At 41.6% G+C, this 23,315-nt stretch overlaps 1 protein-coding gene across 1 annotated transcript in view; it reads left to right on the forward strand.

Moving 5' to 3' along the window:
- LOC125463510 (cytoplasmic phosphatidylinositol transfer protein 1-like) overlaps positions 1-23,315 on the forward strand; it is a 302,267-nt gene that overhangs the window by 388 nt on the left and 278,564 nt on the right. The window contains exon 2 of the mRNA XM_048554830.2: positions 11,414-12,052. Coding sequence (XP_048410787.1) covers positions 12,005-12,052 — 48 coding nt within the window. The 5' untranslated portion in view covers positions 11,414-12,004. The remainder of the gene's footprint in view (positions 1-11,413; positions 12,053-23,315) is intronic.

The raw sequence follows: 23,315 nt of genomic DNA on the forward strand, positions 1-23,315 counted from the left end.
TTTCAGTGAGGCGCTTATTTTTGGTTGTCCCATAATTTCATTTTCTGAGGTAGTTTTTGTTCATTTGGGATGCTTCCGATTCATATCTTGGCACATTGACAAACCAGGGCCATCTTTACGATGGATGTCATTAACTAAAAAATTCAACGGGTTAAATGACGCAAAACTGATCGTTGGTATTTTCTAATGTTCATTATTTTGTTTCCGATTATACTGTATTTACAGGAGCTTGTATTCTCTTACTGTGCTTAATGACGTACAGTCAACGAACAGAACTACAGCTAACTTGGAAACGATGCTTTAAATGATCGGAGCTGTACAGCACCTACTCTACAGATTGGATGTTACTGAAAGCTACATTTTCGCTACATGAATCAATTGACGTGCAGGTTGTTGGGTCGCAGTACTGTTCACGGTTATTTTGGAATTTGCCAGTGTAAAGTTGTCACTCCATACTGAGCTATCACTGGGTTCTCAAAAGCCATCTCATTTTTGCAATATATTCATATATTTCTGGCAAGTGCAACTTATTGCCAATTCTGAATTGATGTTGAGAAGGTGATGGTAAGGCCATAAGATAGGAGCAGAAGTAGGCCTTTCAGCCCATGATGTTTTTTTTCTGCCTTTCAATGAAAGCTGATAATCCTCAACTTGTTTTCCTTCCTTTCCCAATAACCCTTGTTTTCCTTACTGATTAAAAATCTCTCTGTCTCTATCTTGAATATACTTTAATGGCCCACCTTCCCCATGACCAACATTACTTCAAAGGCCATGCAGCCACTAGGTAGATCTGCACACACCAATTGGGACAGTGATTGTGCACACCAATTGGCAGGTTTGACGCATTGGTTTCTACTTGTAGAAACTACCATCGTGCATGGAAGTCTGTCATGGCACAGTATGGGAAAAATTACATGGAATGCCTATGACAGATATTCTGCCAACTTGCTGACAGTATTCTGCTGTCTGTCTCTTTCCATTCTTGAATAAAGGTGTGTTGGCTATTTTTCACTTGTACCCTCCAAGAATCTAAAGAATTTTGGAAACTATAGCAAACGTATCTACTATCTCTGCAGCAGGTTTTTTCAAAGGCCCTGGGACACAGACAGTGTCGTCCTGGGGATTTGCCAGCCTATTTATCCAGTAGTTTTTCTAGCGCCTTTTACCTGGTGGTGATTGTTTAAATTTCTTCTTTCTCATGCACTTATTGATTTTAAGTATCTTTGGAAGTTTACTTCGTCATTGATACTGAAGGCAAATACAAAATACCTGTTTATTGTCTCTGCCATTTCTTCCTTTTCCATGATCACATCTCCAGACTTGCTCTCTCGGGGTTCAGCATTAGCTTTTGTTACTCTTACTTTAAGTACAATAGAAACTCTTAATATTTTTCTTCATTACTGCCAAGCTTTCATTTGTATTCTACAATCTCCCTGTTTTAAATATTTTATATTTTTTAGCTGATTCTTAAACTTTGACCACCACATCTGGTCTACTACTAATATTTACAGATTGTACAGTCTTTCTTTCAATCTTTAAGAATAATTTCCTTAACCTTAACTTCTTTCTTTAACCACAGGTGACACATACTTCTCAAAGAACCTTGTTTTCTTACTGGGATAAATCCTTACTCTGTCTTATTAAATATCTATTTAAAAGTTTGCAACTGCATCATTCTGCGCTTTAACCAAGTTTCCTCGTATACTTTTCCTATTACTGTTGTCTTATCTTTATAATTACCTTAATTTGAATTTAAAACTCTTGTCTTTGACTTGCACCTCTCCCCTTCAAACTGGATATAAACGTCTATCATGTTACAATTTTTGTCATTGAAATGCTTTGTAACAGTGAGACTGTTATTATCATCTCCCCATCAGGTCTAAAATAGCGAGCTCCCTGGCCTACTGTAGAACATACAGGTCAAAGAAATTGTCCTGAATATACACTCTAGGAAGTACTTTCTCTGGGCTACCTTTGCCAATCTGATTTTCCCTTCCTACATCAAGATTAAAGTCACTCATGATTAGTGTGGTACCTTACTTAAATGCCCCACTAATCTCTTGCTTGTGCTGTGTCCTGCAGTGTAACTACTATAGGGGGGCTAAAACTACACAAGTGATCTCATACTCTTCACTACATTTTATCTCTACCCAAACTGATTCTGTCTCCAACCCTTTTGAGCTAAGATCATCTCTCATTACTGCATTAATGACACCTTTAATTGAAACTTACTTTACCACTTTCCTTGCTTCCAGTTTTGTGAAACGTCAGGTACCCATCAATATCCAGGGTCCTGCCCTTGGTCACCCTGTAATCATATCTCTGTGATGGCTATCAGGGCGTATAAACCCATGACCACTACCTTCTTGACGGACATTGGTAAACACTTACTTGGGAGTGCCACCACCTGCAAATTTCCTTCCAAGCCACTGACCATTGAGACTTCACTGTCGTAAAGCAAAAATCCTGGAACTCCCTCACTAACAGCATTTTGACTTTGGCTACAGGAAATGGACTTCAGCATTTCAAGAGTGTAGCTCAGCACCACCTCTGCATGCACAACTAGGAATGGCCAATAAGTGCTGGCTCTGTCAGCAATAGCCATGTCCCGAAAGTGAAAAAAGAAATGATTTCAATCTGTCCTAGCAATTCATTAGTTTTGTCCCAAATGGTGCACACATTGAGATAAGATGGTATGTTTCTATTTCCAATCTCCAGTCTTATTCTGTGATGCATTTTTTAAGTTTGTGGCTTTGTCTCTTCCTGTCACATTCTGGTTATTATTAACCACATTGCTGCCTTGCTTTCATAACCTCTTGTTTCCCTTGGAATCACCGTGTCCCTCATATGACCCTTTTCCTCCACTATTTAGTTCAATATACTCACTACAATCCTAGTTACATGATTCACCAAAACCCTGATCCCACCTTGGCTGCAATTGTCCCAATCGGAGTAGTGCTCACGTTTTCCCTCATTAGTGCCCTTGAATCAAAATCCATGTCTGTCATCGAAGGACCATGATGATTTGTTGCAGTAAAGCAGTGGACCTTGTAGATATTACATGTTGCTATTAAGGTGTGTAGCACTTGAGTTCCTGAGCAATGATTATCTCCAAGAAGCTATTGATAGATGTCTTCAATCATGCCAATGCTTCTGAATGTAATGTAAAGGTGGTTAAATTCCACCTTGTTGGAAATATTTATTGCCAGATGCTTCTGCGATGTGGATGTTACAATACACTTCTCAGCCCTAGCTTAAATATTGTCTGAGCTTTTCTGAATGTAGCACAGGATAAGATGGGTTATGTGAAAAGTTGCAAAAGGAACTGAATTTCAATCATCAAGATTGTGATTTGTGACTTATGATGATCTTTGAAGGAAGGGTGGTCCCCACAATACAATCCTGAGGAATTCATGTGATCTGTTGCACAAATCCTGCGTATTGCAGCTAGAATGTTGTTGGGGCTGGCTGTGTCCCACACCTTCGGCCATTTCTTGATATAATAGGTGTACAAGGTAATGAGAGGCATGGATAGAGTTGATAGCCAGAGACTTTTCCCCAGGGCAGGATTGACTGCCACGAGAGGTCATAGTTTGAAGGTGTTAGGAGGAAGGTATAAAGGAGACGTCAGAGGGAGGTTCTTCACCCAGAGAGTTGTGAGTGCATGGACTGGTTTACCAGTGGTAGTCGTGGAAGCAGAGCCATTAGTGACATTTAAGCGAGTGCTGGACATGCACATGGACAGCAGTGAATTGAGGGGAATGTAGGTTAGGTTATTTTAGTTTTGGAGTAGCATTATTCCATGGCACGACATCGTGGGCCGAAGGGCCTGTACTGTGCTGTACTTTTCTATGTTCTAATATGATCTAAGTTGAGCTGATTGAAGATTGGTGTCCCAAATGCTGGGACCTCAGGAGGTGCCCAGGTGGCTAGTCCACTCAACTCTTCTGATTGAAGATTGAGGCAGATGTTTCATTCTTGTCTTTTTCACTCATCTGTGATAATTGAAGATGAGGATATAAATGGAGTCTTTTTGTCTGGCTAATTATTTAGTTATACAGCACTATTCATGACTGAATATGATAGGACAGCATAGTTTTGATCTGAGAACAAAAACAAAGTTGCTGGAAAAGCTCAGCAGGTCTGGCAGCATCTGCGAAGGCGGAGAAAGCAGAGTTAATGTTTCGTGACCCTTCCTCAAAACATTCTGACAAAGGGCCACCAGACCAGAAACATTAACTGTAATTTCTCCTTCAGAGATGCTGCCAGACCTGCTGAGCTTTTCCAGCAGCTTTGTTTTAGATCTTGATTTACAGCATCTGCATTTCTTTTGGTTTTTGTATAGTTTTGATCTGATGTGAATATTGTCAGCTTGCATAACTTTGTTGAGAGAGTGCTGCTTCTGATGTTTACAATGCAGATTTTACTGTGTTTTTGTGTTATATGGCGTGAAAACAAACCCTTTAGTCCAACTCATCTGTGCTGACCAAATATCTTAAAATGATCTCGTTCCATGTGCCAGCATTTGGCCCATATCTAGTTAACACTTCTGATTCATGTACCCATCCAGATGCCTTTTAAATGTTGTAACTGTCGTCCTGTTTAAAGTATTTTTTTTATTTTTTAAAGTTCCAAAAGCAATCAGAAACATATGTAAAACAGTAATTACTGCTCCACGAAAGAGAGAAAATCACCTCCAGTACTGGAAATAAACCTAAAAAGGAGCAGCACATACACCCATAATTCTGGCTAGTTTTGAGAAGATTTGTAGCTCGGGTTGAGGTTCTGGATGTGAGTTTGCTCGCTGAGCTGGAAGGTTCGTTTTCAGACGTTTCGTCACCATTCTAGGTAACATGGTCAGTGAGCCTCCGGTGAAGCACTGGTGTTATGTCCCGCTTTCTATTTATCTGTTTAGGTTTCCTTGTGTTGGTGATGTCATTTCCTGTTCTTTTTCTCAGAGGATGGTAGATGGGCTCCAAATCAACGTGTTTGTTGATGGAGTTCCAGTTGGAATGCCATGCTTCTAGGAATTCTCGTGCGTGTCTCTGTTTGGCTTGTCCTAGGATGGATGTGTTGTCCCAATCAAAGTGGTGTCCTTCCTCATCTGTATGTAAGGATACGAGTGATAGTGGATCATGTCTTTCCTGTCTACCATTTTGGATTTGATTTGATCCAGGTTGGTACCATATTTTTGGTATGCATGGTATAATGATTGGAATGAGGTCAATAAGAAGGACCTCATAAAATATGAGCTCACTGATTGGGGCCAATCATGGAGTCCTAGCTGACAGATATAAACAGGATTGTCAGGTGTTCTGTTCAGTTTAGGAGCCAGTTCTGATTGTGCTGGGTCAATGTCATCCACTATGCATGTGTAAGTAACGGGTGACAGGATACCAACCTTTGTCACCATTGAATTAACTCTGTAAAAGAAAAACACACCCCTGAAGAGAGACACTTGCAAAAATCGTCTTTGAATTCATAGAATCCCTACAGTGTGGAAACAGGCCCTTCAACCCAATAAGTTCACGCCGACACTCAGAGCATACCCCCTTCCACTCCAGACACATTCCCCCTATAACCCACCTAATCTAGACATTCCTGAACACTATGGGCAATTTAGCATGGCCAATCCGCCTAGCATGCGCATCCTTGGATTGTGAGAGGAAATCAAAGCACCTTGAGGAAACCCACACGGACGGTGGAGAACGTGCAAATTCCACACAGACAGTCACCCGAAGGTGGAAGTGAACCCGGGGCCTGAGCGTTGTGAGGCAGCCGTGCTAACCACTGAGCCAAGTTAGGGTGAGCATTTCTGGCATCATGCCGCTATTTGGGAAGCTTGATTCATTTAATCCTGCTGACAACGGCCTAGTATATGGAAAGACTGCATTATCTTTTCTGGGAAAATGACATTGGTGTAAATGAAAACCAATGAACAATTTCCAAACAGCTCATGGGCCCACATCTTTTTCGGTTATTAGGAACATAACTTTCCCTGAGGCACCAGATACTAAAACCTTTCAAGTTGACAGATTTAGTAAGAAGTATCACAACCCCAAGCCTCCTAATTCTGAGAAGCTGTCAATTTTACTTGGCAGTTCGAGAACCAGGGGTATCCGGGTTTTTAACGGGGTTAAGATGACAGGCAGAGGCTTGTGATTTTGGTTAAACGCTAAGTGAGATGCTGAGAGTCTGTTAAGTATGTGCAATTCATTATATGACCATGCAAAAGCAGCTAATAGCTGAATCTCAACTGAACTTCAAACAGGCAGTACAATTGGCTTTGTCAATAGAAACTGCAGCAAGTGGCACTTATTAGTTACTGGGTATTCTGGCAGATGTGGACACCCTTGCCAGGCCGGCTAAGCTCGGGGAGCCCGATTTGGGTGAAAGCAGTTGCATAGTATCACTCGGGGCATATTCTAAACAGAATTACTCTATGTCAGCCCACAGGAAAACCCCAAAACAATACCTAGCTTCAGCAGTTAAACAGTTAAAATTTTTTCGAGGATCCAGACCGGTAGGCCGTTGTACTTGTTGCCAGTCTGCAGACTTGAGATAGCAAAAATTTCCCACTGTGCCCAAATTGAGGAAGAGATTTCATCGACCAGTATCCAGGAGAGTGTGCTCCTTGGGAAGTCCACCTACATCTGGTTTAGGGCAGTTATCTTGCTTAGCAACATCCAAATCAGAGCCAATTAAACCAAATGTCAGGTGAAATGGCCATCCAGTTCGATGTCATTACCGGCCAGCTGTATCAGTGATTGTGGAACCAGTCTTTTCCAAAATTTGCCCTGGACTCCAACCATTACGTTTGTGTAAGAACTAGATTAGGTAGAGAATGTATCGATTAAGGCTACAACTTTGCTTATGGTCTGTCGTGAGCAGGAGCTGATTCAGTTGTCACTGATTGTAGTAAAAGGCTCAGGCCCAAGCTTGATGGGGTGAAATTAGTTGAGTAAGATTCAACTTGATTAGCTTAGCATTTTTCAATTTAGAAAATGGCTGCATGAGTGAAGCCTAAATTAAATACCAGAATGTCTTCCAGAAATGTCTAAGGGCTTTCAGAGGGGCCAAGGCCATTATGTACATTGACCAAAAAGCATTTGCGTGATTCTGTAAGGCCCTCCCAGTGCCATTAACCTTCCATGCAAAAGTAGAGGCAAAAATCAGGAGGCTGGAAAGTGAAGGAATCATCAAACTAGTACAGTGTGCAGAATGGGCAGCACTGGTTGTACTGATTTTGAAGCCCAGTGGCTGTGTTCACCCTTGTGGGGATTTCAAGCAACTGGTAAGCCACTTTTTACAACTAGATATATACCCATTCCCTCGCATAGAGGACTTGTATGCAAAACTGGTGGTGGTTGTTGGGGGTGGTGTACCACTCTGCTACACAAAGCTGGACATGAGCCATGTGTACCTGCAATAGTGATTAGATGAGGATTCCCAGAAGTATGCTGCAATTGATATACATCAGGGTTTATACTAATATACTGCCTTCTGCGGTATCATCAACCTCCGCCATTTTCCAGCAGACAATGGAGAACATTTTACAAGGTTGCCACTTATCTGGATGACGTGCTAAGAACCGGGAACACCAGCAAAGAGCATCTAGGTAATTTGGACATAGTGCTTAAACATTTCTCTAAGGCAGGTGTAAGCCATATATGAGGGGAAAACGTATGTTCCAGGCACCCCATGTCTGCATGTAGCTTGAGTTGGTGAGTTATGGCAGTAAATTCATATGTAACTTGGCCTCTGTACTTGCACCCTTACATCTGTTATTAAAAAAAGATCAGCCTTGGAAATGGTCTCTCAGCCTAGAAGTAGCATTTAGGGACCTGAAGCAACAGCCATCATTATTTAAGGTGTTGGCACAGTACAATCCAAAGTAAGATATGCTGACATGCAATGCCTTCCCATATTGTTTTGGAGTCATTTTGGCTCACCAGTGACCCAGCAGAAAGGAACGCCAGATAGCATATGCTTCCCGGACTTTGGCTGATGCTGAACAAAAATACGCCCAAGTAGAGAAGGAAGGCTTGGCAGTCATCTTTTGTGCAACAAAGTTCCACCAATACCTGCATGTGGATGTGAATTTGTAATAACAGACTACAAACCCCTGCTAGGACTACTTAAACAGGACAGGGTTGTGCTGCTCATAGCTTCAGATCAAATTCAGGTCTTATTCTGTTGCACAGGTACAATTTGGAACACCATCTGGGAGGCCAAGTGGCAAATATAGATAGAGATAGTAAGAACTGCCGATGCTGGAGTCAGAGATAGCAATGTGGACATGGAGGAACACAGCTTTTCAGAAGGGTCCCAACCCAAAATATCAACTCTGCTGCTCTTCTGACGCTGCTTGGCCTGCTGTGTTCCTCCAGCTCCACACTGAATATTTGCTACAGATAACATTGTGGATGCCCATTCAGCATGGTTGGATATGCATAGAGTTAATTTGTCAAGCACGGGGACAACAATTGAAAAGCTGCAAGCATCTTTTTCAGTACACAGCCTCCCAGAGGTGTTGGTCACAGACAACAGGCCATCATTTACAAGCAGGGAATTTGAGTATTTTGTTAAGGCCTTCAGCTTTCAGCATGCAAGGACAGCTCCATACTATCTATTGTCAAATGGTCTGGCAGAAAAAGCATTTTAAACTTTGAAGGGAGACTGAAAGAAACAACCTCCAGCTTCATTCGATACGAAACTGACCTGGTTACTGTTTGATTCTTGGTTCACCCTGATACAACTACAGGAACAGCTCTTGCACAGTTGCTAATGGGGAGAAGACTCTGCACCAGGTTAAATCTGATTTTTTTTTTGGAGGGTGTCGGGGGAGGTGAAACGGCATCAAATGCCCTACAGAAGACTCCATTAAGCAACAGAGACCGTTTACTTAAGTGGACTAAATTGGATTTCAGAACTAGGGAATGGCCCTGCATGGGTAAAAGATATGGTCAACATAAGGTCTGGTCATAAGGACAGTCCTGAACAAGCATGTGGATCACATAACGTCACCCTCACAAATGGGGTGGGGTAAAACATGCCTGAACCCTCAGAACATCCAGCAAAGCTGTCAGAATCTGTGGGTTCTTCTTCTCCCTGCTTTGAAGAAAACTCTGGGGACAAGATAGACATGGCAGATGTTGCAGCCTCGACGCCATTACCACCTGAAGATATTGAATTACAGCTGAGACACTCTGGATGTAAGAGGCGGTTTGTGGTCCAGTGTACGCCACCAGTATCTGAAGCAAATCAAAGGAATTGGAACTGGTGTGATATTGCCCCAGAAGAAGCTACAGGAAATAGAAGGGACTGACACCCCAGGACTTAGAGAGGGAGGGATTTAGTGATTGGAACAAGGTCGGATAGGTGGGCCTAATAGAGCATGAATTCCTTGATTGGGGCTGTTAACCAGATCCATTCAGGGAGTCCTGGCTGACAGATATAAACGGGAGTGTCGGGGATTCTGCTCATTCTAGCAGCCGGCTCTGAACTAGCTGCATCAGTGACATGCACTGTGCACATGTAAATAAAAGGTGCTTTCGTGATGGGACACTGGCTTCATGGAGTTATTTCACATGGTTGTGCTCTTGGTATGCCTTTTAACACTACTTTTTGAACCAGGATTAGTTCCTTGAGTTGATTTTGAGATAATGAGGAATACACTTATCCATGAAGTTTCATATTATGGTGCACTACAATTCTGCTACTGCTGCTGATAGTCTTCAACAGGTCTAAGTGTATAGGATTGTGGGATATGAGAAAGAACAATGTAGCGCAGATAGGGTGACTGAACTTTGGCAGTCAACAGGAAAAATTGGTCGAAACCAGCGTATGTTAGATTGTTTGAAATTGTTCGTGGGCACAGGACCAAGTTCAGAAGTTTAAAGGATCCTTTTTCAGTGAGGCTTTTGTGATAGCGGAGAATGGTTTTGAAATCTTGACCTTGTATGACTTTGATTATGCAGTAATCCAAAAATTAAATACATGCTTTTCATTGACTGTAAAATGCATTAAGATATTCAATGAAGTTGTATTTTTGAAGTGTAATTTGTGAGAAACATAGCATCCAGTTTTCACACAAGTTTCTACAAACAACAATGCGATAGTGCCTAGATAATCTGTTTATGAGGTGTTAAAAGTAGATACACTACCATCGGTGATGTACAATTGCTTCTCAAATGGCAGCAGTGTTTTTTGACAGTATAGGCCTTCATTGTATTATCAATTTTTATTAGAGAGACTAATTCTAAACCAATAAAGAATAATAATTATTAATAATCGTGATTATTTAATCAAGAATTCTGCATTGCAGGTGAGCTGAGTTGGCTGGATGGCTGATTTGTCATGGATGGCTGATGCCAACAGCATGGGTTCAATTCCCACGTGAGCTGAGGTTACCATTTTAAAAAATCCCCTTCTCAACTTCTCATCTTGCCTGAGGCATGGTGAATTCCAATTTAAACTTTACCAATCATCTCTCTAAGGAGGCAACAGCCCTATGGTCTGGTAGAAATGTAGCAACTTTACCCTTTACCTATGGGGAAACTGCTCAAATTGTTTCCAGAATAATTCAGTTCTCTTAACTCAGTGGCAAGATTACTCAAAACATTTGGAGTCTAATGTTTTGGAGTAGATTTTGGAGCTTGGGTTGTGGGTGTTGAGGTTGGTTAGCTGGCCAAGCTGGTCTGTTGTTCTGCAGGCATTTCGTTACCATGCTTGGTAACATCCTCAGTGTCGCCTCTGATGAAATGTCAGTGTGTTTTCCCATCTTGGCTTTTAAACTCTGTGGTCCATTGAGATGGATTGTCTCACTTCCGAGTTTCTTCCGTAGCGGAATGTATATGGAGTCAAGTTCAATGTGTTTATTAATAGCATGTGTCGTGGAGTGCCATGCTTCCAGGAATTCTCGTGTTTGTCTCTGCCTACCCTGTACCAGGATCTTTGTGTTGTCCCAGTCAAAGTCATGGTTCTCCTTGATCCCACAACAAACCAGCTCGGTGAGCCAACCAACCTCAACATTTGGAGTGCTCAGTCAGATTTGTTTCTGTGAAGATATTTTAGTCGTACTTCGTCAAACAATCTGCTCAAGATTGCATAATTTGTTAAATGAAGTAAAAACAGTTATCAAATTTCTGTTTAAGTGCTCATCAGTTGAGGAAATTTCAGGCTAATATTAATTTGTTTTGATCCATGTCAGACATGTCAATGTTTACGTATTTAGTGTGCATTAAAGATATCTACTGGATGAACCTAGATCTGAAAAAGCTTGTTGTATTCAGAACCCACGTATTTAACTGATTAAATGACTCAAGAAACTATTTCCACTAAAGGGACATATAACAATTCAATCGCTTTGTATCAAAGACGTGATATTTTGTTTAAATTCTCCACTTTCCAGCCCAGTATGTTCCTATTGGATGGAGTCAGTCTCTTTTCTGCTGCCGTCATTGAACGAAACTGAAGGGAGTTCTGCTACAACTGTTCGTGTCATCGGATACATAATACCCATCAAGATCTGCGAGGAGAGCTGATGTGAAAACCAGGCTGGTTTGCTGTGTTATGTAAGGTTTACCTGAAACAGGAAATACGCCGACTTCGCTTTCATCTGGGAGGGGGAAGACTGAAGGAACAAGAAAGTCCTGCTGTGGCGTTGCGATTTAACACATTTTATTGGGTTAATGCATTTTAAGATTATCTTGCCACTGACTCTGCTGGAATGAAAGCGGTCTCTTCCTTGGTTTCACTCCGTCAAACAAGATACAGTTGCGAGTAATGCTCGCGAGGGAGCTGTTTGTGTATTCCGACTTTGCATTCACATGATCTGAACTTCAGGACCTGAAAGATAGCGAAGACTCGATTGTGTTTTGATGCAGAAGCTAAGGGCTGATTCGTTTCACACCATAAGCTGTGCAGGATCTACGTTCTAAATACAGTAAACCGAGTTAGATTGCGAGTTTCTGAGAAGGAAAGGGTCTTACGAGGCAGGACTATGTTGATGAAGGAGTTCAGGATTTGCATGCCCCTGACAGTAGAGGAGGTAAGTATAGCTCTCATCGTCTATTTTAATGGTGGGCTTTTTTTTTTAAAAAAGAGCATGCCCGAACTACCGTTTTTACTCGACTTTCACGTCGTGTTTTTCCGGAGTTGCGGTGGTGGACGTTGCATTTGTTTGGTGAATTTTAACGAAGATTTGAGCACATTTATGATGGCTTGTTTGAATTAGGAAATGTTCCATCTCTTTCTGATTACACGTATGTATTGTAAAGCACTGCTATTGCACATAATGGAAATCATATGACTGTGCTGGATGTATAAATCGCGGGCTTGCGTCCTGAACGCACTGGAAAAGGTTCTCTCCCTTTCTGGCAAAACTACTGTTTGACAGTGCGTTCAATTGAAAAGAAACAGATAAGTTGAAGAAAATTGAAAGTGGCTGCTGGCGCGGTTCAAGACATTGAGCATGTGAGCAGGGAAGCTACTGACACCAAAGGCTTTTTTGTCTTTGTTTAGATTTCGCTGTGGTCACTTTCTTATCCTTCTGACATAACCACTGAATTCTTACCATATGATGTGCACCTTTTAATTGCATTAACTGAACTGCATTTAAAAGCAGTGTTAGTTATTATTGTGGGAATATGCAGTAAATATAAATGCATAAATACGTTTTATCGTGGAGGACAATGCATTCATCCATCCACTGCTGTCACCAGATGGCGCTAAGGTGAAACTTTTCCTGTTTACTTTTGGTCGAAAACGTTCAGGGCTTATTTAGAATTTAGAGTCAGGTTTATTGTCACATGTACTCCAAGTACAGGGATACATGAGTGCACAGCAAAAAGTGCTCAAAGTCGCCATTTCCGGCGCCATTTTAGGTACAGAATTTTTAGGTGTACTTAAAAATGAAAAAATCAAGTTAAAAGTACAGTCTTAATAAAACTAGGTACAAAGATACCGGCTTATTTGGAGACACTGCGCAGATTAACAGTAGTCTTGATTGTACCCCTTCCAAGTTTCTAAACAAAATAAATTTCAGAATTCTCATTAGAATTTAATTATTGTAGTCAAAACAATGCAAACTTTACAAATTGAGGAATCCTGTCACCTGACCTTTTTTGAAAAAGAGCAAAGGACATTTGGCTGTAACGTATATTCAGTGATTAATTCTTAGACAAGCATGACAGGTTCTTGCTAATCCAAGTAAAATAATTAAAACAATTATCAAGAATTTATAAATACATGATTTACAAACTGAAAGTTCCAAAGAACAGTCATATCAGACTTGAAATGCTAATCCTGTTTCTCTCCCCACAGATGCTTCCAGACCTGTTGGGTGTGTATAAACACACTACACTTATTATTGAACATTAATATAGATCTGTGAAATTGAGATCTTTTACGTGTAACGGGTTTAAAGAAAATATTAACAAAGGTTAGTGGAGATCTAAAAGCGCAGCATCATAGTACAAAATACAAAAGATGCCTTAGGTTTTAATAATGAACAGTTGACTTGGAAATGCATTGCTGGTTGCCAGATCAGTTCTGTCCCTAAGTGTTGGGGGTCCACCCACAGCAGCTAGACTGCAGCTGTTCAAAGAAGCAGCTCACAACTACCTTCTCAAGGGCAACTAGGGATGAGCAATAAATGCTGGCCAGCCAATGCTGCCCACATCGCATGAATTAAGTTTAAAAAAAGAATTTGGGGATTAGTAACGTGAATGAAAGCTTTGTGAACGGAATTAAATTAATACAGGTTGACTTTTGTATATTGCCTTTTATGTGTGCACTTTAGAAATGAATGTACATAAAGTGGATTGAACAAGATCTTGTTTAAAGGCCCTATTTGTCTGTGTCTTGTGGTGTGTATAAGCAAAACTGTTATTTTTGAAAGAAAACTGAAATTTCTTTGAGTATCTTTCAAAAGGAATTATGCAGAACATAGAACAGTCCAATGCAGGAACAGCCCTTCAATCTATGTTTTGCCGAACATGACGCCAAGTTAAACTAATTCCTTCTGCCTGCTGATTGTCTATACCCTTTCATCATCTTTGCTTACTCATGAGCTTATCTAAAAGCCCCTTAAATGCCCCTGTTGTATCTGCCTCCACAACTACCTTGCAGATGTCTACACTGTTAAAAATAAACTTGCCCCTCATCTCCTTTGAACTTTGCCTCTCTGACCTTAAATAAATGCCCTCTAGTATTAAATAGTTCAACTCTAGGGGGAGAAAAGATTCTGACTGACTGTCACCCCTATCTATGCGTCTTATTGGTTCATAAATTTCTATTGGGTCTCTGCTCAGCCTCTGCCGCTCCAGAGGAAACAAACCTAGTTTATCCAGCCTCTCCTTTATAGCTCATACCCTCTAATCCAGGCAGCATCCTGGTAAACCTCTTCTGCACCCTCCCAAAAGCCGCCTCATCCTTCCTGTAATGTGAGAACTGAATGCAATATTCTAAGGACAAACTAACCAAACTTTTATAAAGCTGCAACATCATTTCCTCCTTTCTTTTACATCCTATTTACTTCAATTTAAAGGAGCTATAGACTAGGACACCAAGATTCCTCTGTACGTAAATGCTGTTAAGGGTTCTGCGATTAACTGTATACCATCTCCCACAGTGCAATGCCTCTCACTTGCCTGGATTAAACCCCACCTGCTGTTTCTCCACCCATATCTGCAACTAATCTACATTCCACTGTATTCTTTGACATCATTCTACACATTCCACTGCAGCACCCTTATCGATCGCCCTCTTTACTTTCTCAAAAAAAAGTTGGTAAGACATGAACTGCCCTACACAAAGTTGTGTTGACTATCCCTAATTAGGCCATGCTTTTCCAAATGCGCACAAATGGTATCCCTAAGATTCTTCTCCAATAGCTTCCCAACTAGCTATGTTGGTTCCCAAGCATACTTGCTGGTCTGTAATTTCCTGGATTATCCTTATTTCCCTTATTGAACAGAGGAACAATATTAGCTACTTGCCAGTCCTCAGGGACCTCTCCAGTGGCAAGTAAGGATACAAAGATTTCAGTCAAAGCCCCAGCAATCTCTTCTCTTGCCACTCTCAATAACCTAGGATCGGTCCTTCAAGCCCTGGGGACTTATCCACCTTAATGCTCTTTGAAAGACTTAAAATCACTTCTTTCTTGACCTCAAAATGCCCTAGCATATTAGCCTGTCCTACACTAATCTCACTATCCTCCATGTCCTTCTCCATGGTGAATACTGATGCAAAGTATTTAGAATCTTGTCCATATCCTTTGCCTTTAACCGCAGTTTCCCTCCTTTATCCTTGAGTGTTTCTACCCTCTCCCCAGTTATCCTCTTGCTTTGGATATATGTATAAAATGCCTTGGGATTCTCTTTAAATCTTACTTACTGAGGACCTTCCATGGCCTCTTCTTGCTCTCCTAATTTCCTGTTTGATTTCTTTCCTACTTACTTTATATTCCTCATGCGCCCTGTCCAATTTTAGCTTTCTAAACCTTACATTTGCTTCCTTTTCTCGTTTTAGTTAAGTTCACAATCACCCTCCCTCATCCAAGCGTCCCATACTTTGCCATCCTTATCTTTTCTTCTGATTTCCGTATGTTCCATTAAGGACTTATCCTTATTCAAAGCTATCTTAAAACTTAAAAAGATGTCATCACTGTCAACAAAGTGCTCACCCACTGAAAGGCCAGTCACCTGGCCAGGCTTATTGGCTAATACAAGGTCCACCACGGCCCCTCTTCCAGTTGGACAATCCACATACTGCTTCAGCAAACCCTTTTGGATGTGCCAAACAAATTCTACCTTTCTAAGCTTCTTGTTATAAGGAAATCCCAGTCAATATTGGGGAAATAAAAGTCACCCATGATGACAGCTGTATTTTTGCAGCTTACCATAATCTGCCTATATATCTATTCCTGTGTGTGTGTGTGTGTGTGTGTGTGTGTGGTGTGGTGTGGTGTGGTGTGGGGCCGCGGTGGTGTGGTGTGGTGGTGTGTGGGTGCAAGGGGTGGCTATCGTATAATCCCAGAGTGATTACACCTTTCTTATTTTTGTGCTCTACTCATATTGCCTCAGTGGATGAGCCCTCCAGTATGTCCTTTTGAGTGCAGCTATGATATTCTCCCTAATTAATAATGCAACTCCTCTCTCTTTTACTTCCTTATCTACCTTGTCTAAAACATTGAAACCCTGGAACATTGAGCAAACAGTCCCAACCCCTCCTCAACCAGGTGTCAATGGCCACAAAATCAGAGTCCCATGTACTGATCCAGGCTCTAAGCTCATCTGCCTTAACCGTAATACTCCTTGCATTGAAATAAACACACGTCAGTCTATCAGTGTCATTGTGTTCATTACTTAATTGTGCACAGAAATATACAATGTTTCCCAAAATTCTGTTTAGGAGAAACTCTTTGCTGGTAGTGTGTAAATAGCATAGCAGGTTGAAGGGCCTCATTATGTGGACATGCTGAATTCCAATTTCTGACGGAGAAGAGGGTATACAACTATGCTGGCAGTATTATACATGCTATCCTTTTGCAAAAAGATTATTTAGTTGTCCAGCATTACTTTACTTGGCCCCATGGTAAAATTTGGCAAAGCCCTCTATAAAGCAGGCCCTAATTTACTGAGTACCTGCAGAAAAATGAGCACCAGGAGCCTCAAGTTGTTTGATTCAGCACTCCATCACACAAGGCTAGATTGCTATATTGTTTTGACATGTGATTTGTACAACTGACTTTGTCATTTCGGTTGGTGCTTATAATTTTTCCATTACCGAATAGTACTGTTCCACAATTCAATATGCATATGCATTTCTACAGCAACATTCTGCTGCAATCATTTCCTGCTATGGCTGTAAGTTCAGTGCTTATAATAGATATTCCACTAGGCTATCCAGTAGCTATTCTGGATTTAAAAGGATAAAAGAAATGTTTGCAGAGGATAGAAAGACTGTTTTGTCTTCATCTTGGATTTCTGGTGGCCATCCTTGGGTAACCAGAGACTATGTATACTGATCCAGGCACAACAACATTAGTGTATTCCAAGACCTATTTTCAATTTTGGTTTCAGCAGGGAAGCTGTCACTGAGTTGTATTCTCTACTGAAACCTGAGCTATAGCTAGCATCTTGCTTGGCTACAGTCCAAGCACCGCACTGAACTTTTATACTGTTTGCTTATTTGAAGCAAGCACAGGGAATATTTACCAAATCAATCTGAACTTTATATAGCTGTCGGTGAGAAAAGTGACTGAATTTTGTTTACTAGAGCAATATGTCTATCACATTCCCCCTAGAACAAAAGCATCAATTCAGAGGACGCAACAGTTCTCCCTAGTGTCTAGGTTTCTAAAAGTACAGCGTTTCATTAGCAGTCAAGAGTGCCTCAGTATAATAAGGTGGAACATACATGAATTGCAAAAGATTTTGTTTGATTACTGGAGCACCACAAGACCACTCCTTGATGGTTTCAATACTATCCCAGCCAGACTTCGATTTTTGCATTTTCATCAAACATAAAGTCATCAAAAACTATGTCCATATCACAACCACGTGCTCAATGTTTTGTTCACCCATCACTTTTGTCTACTAACTTATTTGGACTTGTGGTGTGACAGCAGTTAAATTTTTTAAAAATGTCATTCTTGTTTTTAGCACCTTGTTTTTCTGTAGCTCACTGACATCCTCCAGTTTGACAATCCTGTAATTTCCCTGGGCTTTTCTAATCCTGACTTGAACAATCCCAGTTTCAATTGTGCTTTCAGCTATCTAAGCCCTGACCTTTATGTTGCATTCCTCTTGAGACTATCTTTAAAACCTTTCATTCTGACCACGCATTTGATCATTTGCATGTGTCACTGTCAAATTTTGTTTTAATAACTTGAAGATTCAATATGAATGCAAGCTACAGTATATTGCAAAAAGTCCTCATTTACAAAGGGGAACCTGAACAGCAAGAAAGACTAGAGAAATACCCTCCATTTTAATTGGGATAGAGGAGAAAGAGGGATAACTGGCTGCACTTGACTGCTAGGCTTTACTTATGGGAAAGAATGATTGACGAATCTTTGTTAAAAATAGTGCTTTTATTCATCAATCACCAACGTTGATGACACTCTTCAACAAACTGATACTTTACTACCATGATATTGTGAATCCCATTTGTCCTGTACAACAAACCAGTATATTAGCTCCCGGCACCATCCTGTGTCTTCAGTCCAAAAACGATTAAAACTGAAACCAGCTAATGGCCATATTATGTGTGTCCTTTTCTAACTGTTTCACATCCAAGTACCAGTGTTTGTTTTGTATTTATTAACTTTCTGCTTATTTAATGTGATATTGCAGTGGGAAAGCTGGTTAGTGCCCTCTGGCAAATACATAACTTTGTCTAAGACTGAAAGTCTCAGCCATCTGATTACTTTCTAGACTTGACTGTTCCAAAGTTTTTCTGTCCAACCTCCCACCTGTCGTCACCCAATTTACACTTGACCTTATCCAAAAACTGTTACATGTATTCTATCTTACATAAGTTCTGTTCATTCTTATGCTTGCTGACTTCCAGTGCAACAGTGGCACCGGTTTAAAGTTGTAATCAATGCGTTGAAGTCTCTCCATGCTGTCACCCCTCTCTGTCTTTCTAGTTGACATCCATTTGGCCTGTAATCCTTGGATCCCTCTGCTCCTCCGTGTGGCTTCTTGCACATTCCCGACTTTAATAGCTTCACCTAAGGTGCCTGTGCCTTCTGCTGCCTAGACCCCAAACTCAAAAACTCTCTTTCCTTAAATATCTTTGTCCATCTCCCCACTCTTTCCTCCCTTAAGGCACTCTGTAAAACCTCTTTGTTTGGCCAAGTTAATCTTTGCCTATCCGTGTCATTCTGGGTAAGATCTTGTTTCATAATTCTCCTGTAAAACATTTTGGGACAGTTAAAGACATGACTTAAGTACAGATATTTCTTCTAGGTAAATAAAGGTGACAGACACTGCTGCCAGATCTTTGACGTTTATATTCGTGTTTGTTCATTCCTATGTTTTTCTACACATGCTGGCAGTCTCTTGCAGCTGACGAAAGATATGTCTGAAGATTAAAAACCGAAAGAACTGCATTACCTGTAAGTCAGGAACAAGAGAGTCACCAGACCTGAAACATTAACTTTGATTTTTTTTTTCTTCACAGATGCTGCCAAACCTGCTGAACTTTTCTGTCAACTTCTGTTTTTGTTTATGTGTGAAGATAATTTGGTGGATTATTTACCATGTACTAGTTAGGTTTGTGCCCTGCAAATTGAAGGATCTAATTAGTATGTGGCAAATAATACTACAACAGCATTTAGTTACAGTCCTAGTGGTTTTGACTTATGGTTAATTTGGTGTTTATCACTTCCTCCATGCTCTCCTGCAGGTTCTCTAAAGCTTTTGTGGACATATACGTGCTGGTGTACTAAATGTTCTTTACTATTCCATGCAAGGACTCTGAAAATTCTAAAAGCCTACATGATAATCAGTTCAACCTTGTGTGCAAACCCAGTGAATTAAACATCCAAGGGTCTCATCATACCTACTTGCCTGGCCTTAAACACCCCTGCTTACTGCTGATACTTGTCAGTTACCACCTTCACGTGTTTTCACTTCATTGGTTATTGTTAGTTCAACAGGGTCTTCTTGCTGGTACTTGTAGTGTGCATGTGATGAAGCTACTTCTTTCTGTCCCTGGGAAATTGTAACCCCTGGGAAATGGAATACACATTAATATATTGTATAAAGCCAAAAACAATGTAAATAATAGCACTATCAATACTGTAGCTTACAGGAGAGGGCAGATAAGTGCTTGAGTGTAAAGCTTTGGCAAGGAGAGTTTAGGTGAGCTCCATCTTGTCAAGCCATGATAAGACTTTTCTGTTCCCTCAGTGATTTCTTTGCCAGCCATTGGGAAGGTGTGGTTGTAATTAGCAGTTACAGTGGTATAGGTCTAATGATATAAAGATTGCTACATTATAATAAACATGTTGTGAGATTAAACTGTGGGATTTTTATGTATGTTTCTAATTCTCTTGTGGGATGTGGGTGTCACTGGCTGAGCCAGCATTTATTGCCTGTTCTTAGTATGCTGTCAAGAAGATGCTGGTGAGCTGCCATCTTGAACTGCTGCAGACCCACTATGCTGTTTGGAAGGAAATTAGAAAATTCTGACCTAGTTTTGAAATTATTCATTATATGTTTGAGTTTATGGTTTTTGAGTTAGTGACCAATGGATTTTCTGTATCTGAAATCAATAATGAACTTGTAAGTATTTCTGTACCTGCAGTGATTTATTTTAAAACCATGTTTGAGACCTGGCTTTACAGTGAATGAGTTTTGTGCACCACTGATGGGCTTGTGTTTGTTTTGCAAGCGGCAAGGCTACAAGGTCTTAGAGATTTCTGGAACTTGTAAGGTTAAATGGAATACCCATCGTTTGGAGAGGGAGATTTTTTGATTTCAGTTTATACTTTGTTTGGCAGCATCTGTGAAGAAAACAAAACAAAATTAATATTTCAGGTCCAGTGACTCTTTTGTTCCTGATTTACAGCTAACGCAGTTCTTTCGGTTTTTATCTTCAGACATATCTTTGGTCACCTGCAAGAGATTGCCAGCATGTGTAGAAAAACATAAGAAAGAACAAACCAAATATATTTCAGTTTATACTTTGAATGCGGCTGTCTTGTGAATTCCTTGGAATGTGATGGCATATATTCCTGTGCTGTTGAGAAGGAAAGAATATAGAGTGAACTGTAAACAGATTTCATTAAGTGTGAAGTGTTAGTGCTAGTCCCAGACCAGAAGTGTTGGGACAAAACCTTGAGATTACTTGAAGTTGATGTCTTGAAGCTCAAGTATACAATAGCCAGGAAGAAGCTATTTGCACACCCAGTCAGTTGTGACTTCAACCTACTGAGGTGTTAGATACGGGAATTCTGGGTTAGTAGAGTATTGTACAAGAGGTGTTTTGGGTCCTGTAGCTGGTGTGTATTTTGGGCAACATATGAAAGCTGTTATTTTTCTTGCCATTCATGAATGAGTATTTTGGAATTAATGAGATTGTATCTTTACTGTGCTTTTAAAAATCTTTGCATTTTAATATAAAGTGGATGGTTTGGTTTATTCTATCTGTGCTTCATTTGTGAATAAACTTCTGTTAAAATCTAATAAAAGTGTTGTCAATCAAGCTAGATTCCTGTCCAATAAGAATAATTGCTGGAATGATAACAATTGCGAATATCAGTTTGGCTAACATACAGAGTAAAACTCAATTTTTTTTATGATGAGGTATTTATAATGATACAAAATTTTGGAATATGTATGAATTGTTAGTGAATGATAGCAGTTTGATGGCACCAAAGCCTTAAATCATATTATCTGCTTATCTCTACACTTTTGATAAAGGATGACATCATCAGTAAGTATTCAAGATGATGTCTGAAATAACAACATGGAGGGATCTCCCTCTCCAAATTATGGATGCCTTCGGCTTTTAGACCACCCTCCTCAGTGACCATTGGATGATGGATGGTATGGAGCTATCCTTTTGTGCCAAATGTCATTTCACTATAGGAGATAATAAAATGTGAGGTTGGATGAACACAGCAGGCCCAGCAGCATCTCAGGAGCACAAAAGCTGACGTTTCAGGCCTAGACCCTTCATCAGAGAGGGGGATGGGGTGAGGGTTCTGGAATAAATAGGGAGAGAGGGGGAGGCGGACTGAAGATGGAGAGAAAAGAAGATAGGTGGAGAGGATAGGTCAGTCCAGGGAAGACGGACAGGTCAAGGAGGTGGGGTGAGGTTAGTAGGTAGGAGATGGAGCGGGTTGGGGTGGGAGGAAGGGATGGGTGAGAGGAAGAACAGGTTAGGGAGGCAGAGACAGGTTGGACTGGTTTTGGGATGCAGTGGGTGGAGGGGAAGAGCTGGGCTGGTTGTGTGGTGCAGTGGGGGGAGGGGACGAACTGGGCTGGTTTTGGGATGCGGTGGGGGGAAGGGGAGATTTTGAAGCTGGTGAAGTCCACATTGATACCATATGGCCGCAGGGTTCCCAAGCGGAATATGAGTTGCTGTTCCTGCAACCTTCGGGTGGCATCATTGTGGCAGTGCAGGAGGCCCATGATGGACATGTCATCTAAAGAATGGGAGGGGGAGTGGAAATGGTTCACGACTGGGAGATGGAGTTGTTTATTGCGAACCAAGCGGAGGTGTTCCGCAAAGCGGTCCCCAAGCTTCCACTTGGTTTCCCCAATGTAGAGGAAGCCACATCGGGTACAGTGGATGCAGTATACCACATTGGCAGATGTGCAGGTGAACCTCTGCTTAATATGGAAAGTCATCTTGGGGCCTGGGATAGGGGTGAGGGAGGAGGTGTGGGGGCAAGTGTAGCATTTCCTGCGGTTGCAGGGGAAGGTGCCCGGTGTGGTGGGGTTGGAGGGCAGTGTGGAGCGAACAAGGGAGTCACGGAGAGAGTGGTCTCTCCGGAAAGCAGACAGGGGTGGTGATGGAAAAATGTCTTGGGTGGTGGGGTCGGATTGTAGATGGCGGAAGTGTCGTAGGATGATGCGTTGTATCTGGAGGTTCGTGGGGTGGTGTGTGAGAATGAGGGGGATCCTCTTTGGGCGGTTGTGGCGGGGGGGCGGGGTGTGAGGGATGTGTTGCGGGATATGCGGGAGACACGGTCAAGGGCGTTCTCGACCACTGTGGGGGGAAGTTGCGGTCCTTGAAGAACTTGGACATCTGGGATGTGCGGGAGTGGAATGCCTCATCGTGGGAGCAGATGCGGCAGAGGCGGAGGAATTGGGAATGGGGATGGAATTTTTGCAGGAGGGTGGGTGGGAGGAGGTGTATTCTAGGTAGTGCAGGAGGGTGGATGGGAGGAAGGGGCCTCCGCCACATCTGCTCCCACACCTCCTCCCACCCACCCTCCTGCAAAAATTCCATCCCCATTCCCAATTCCTCCGCCTCCGCCGCATCTGCTCCCACGATGAGGCATTCCACTCCCGCACATCCCAGATGTCCAAGTTCTTCAAGGACCGCAACTTCCCCCCACAGTGGTCGAGAACGCCCTTGACCGCGTATCCCGCAACACATCCCTCACACCCCGCCCCCCCCGCCACAACCGCCCAAAGAGGATCCCCCTCGTTCTCACACACCACCCCACGAACCTCCAGATACAACGCATCATCCTACGACACTTCCGCCATCTACAATCCGACCCCACCACCCAAGACATTTTTCCATCACCACCCCTGTCTGCTTTCCGGAGAGACCACTCTATC

Source organism: Stegostoma tigrinum, chromosome 22 (genome assembly GCF_030684315.1).
Source record: "Stegostoma tigrinum isolate sSteTig4 chromosome 22, sSteTig4.hap1, whole genome shotgun sequence".
Taxonomy (NCBI): domain Eukaryota; kingdom Metazoa; phylum Chordata; class Chondrichthyes; order Orectolobiformes; family Stegostomatidae; genus Stegostoma; species Stegostoma tigrinum.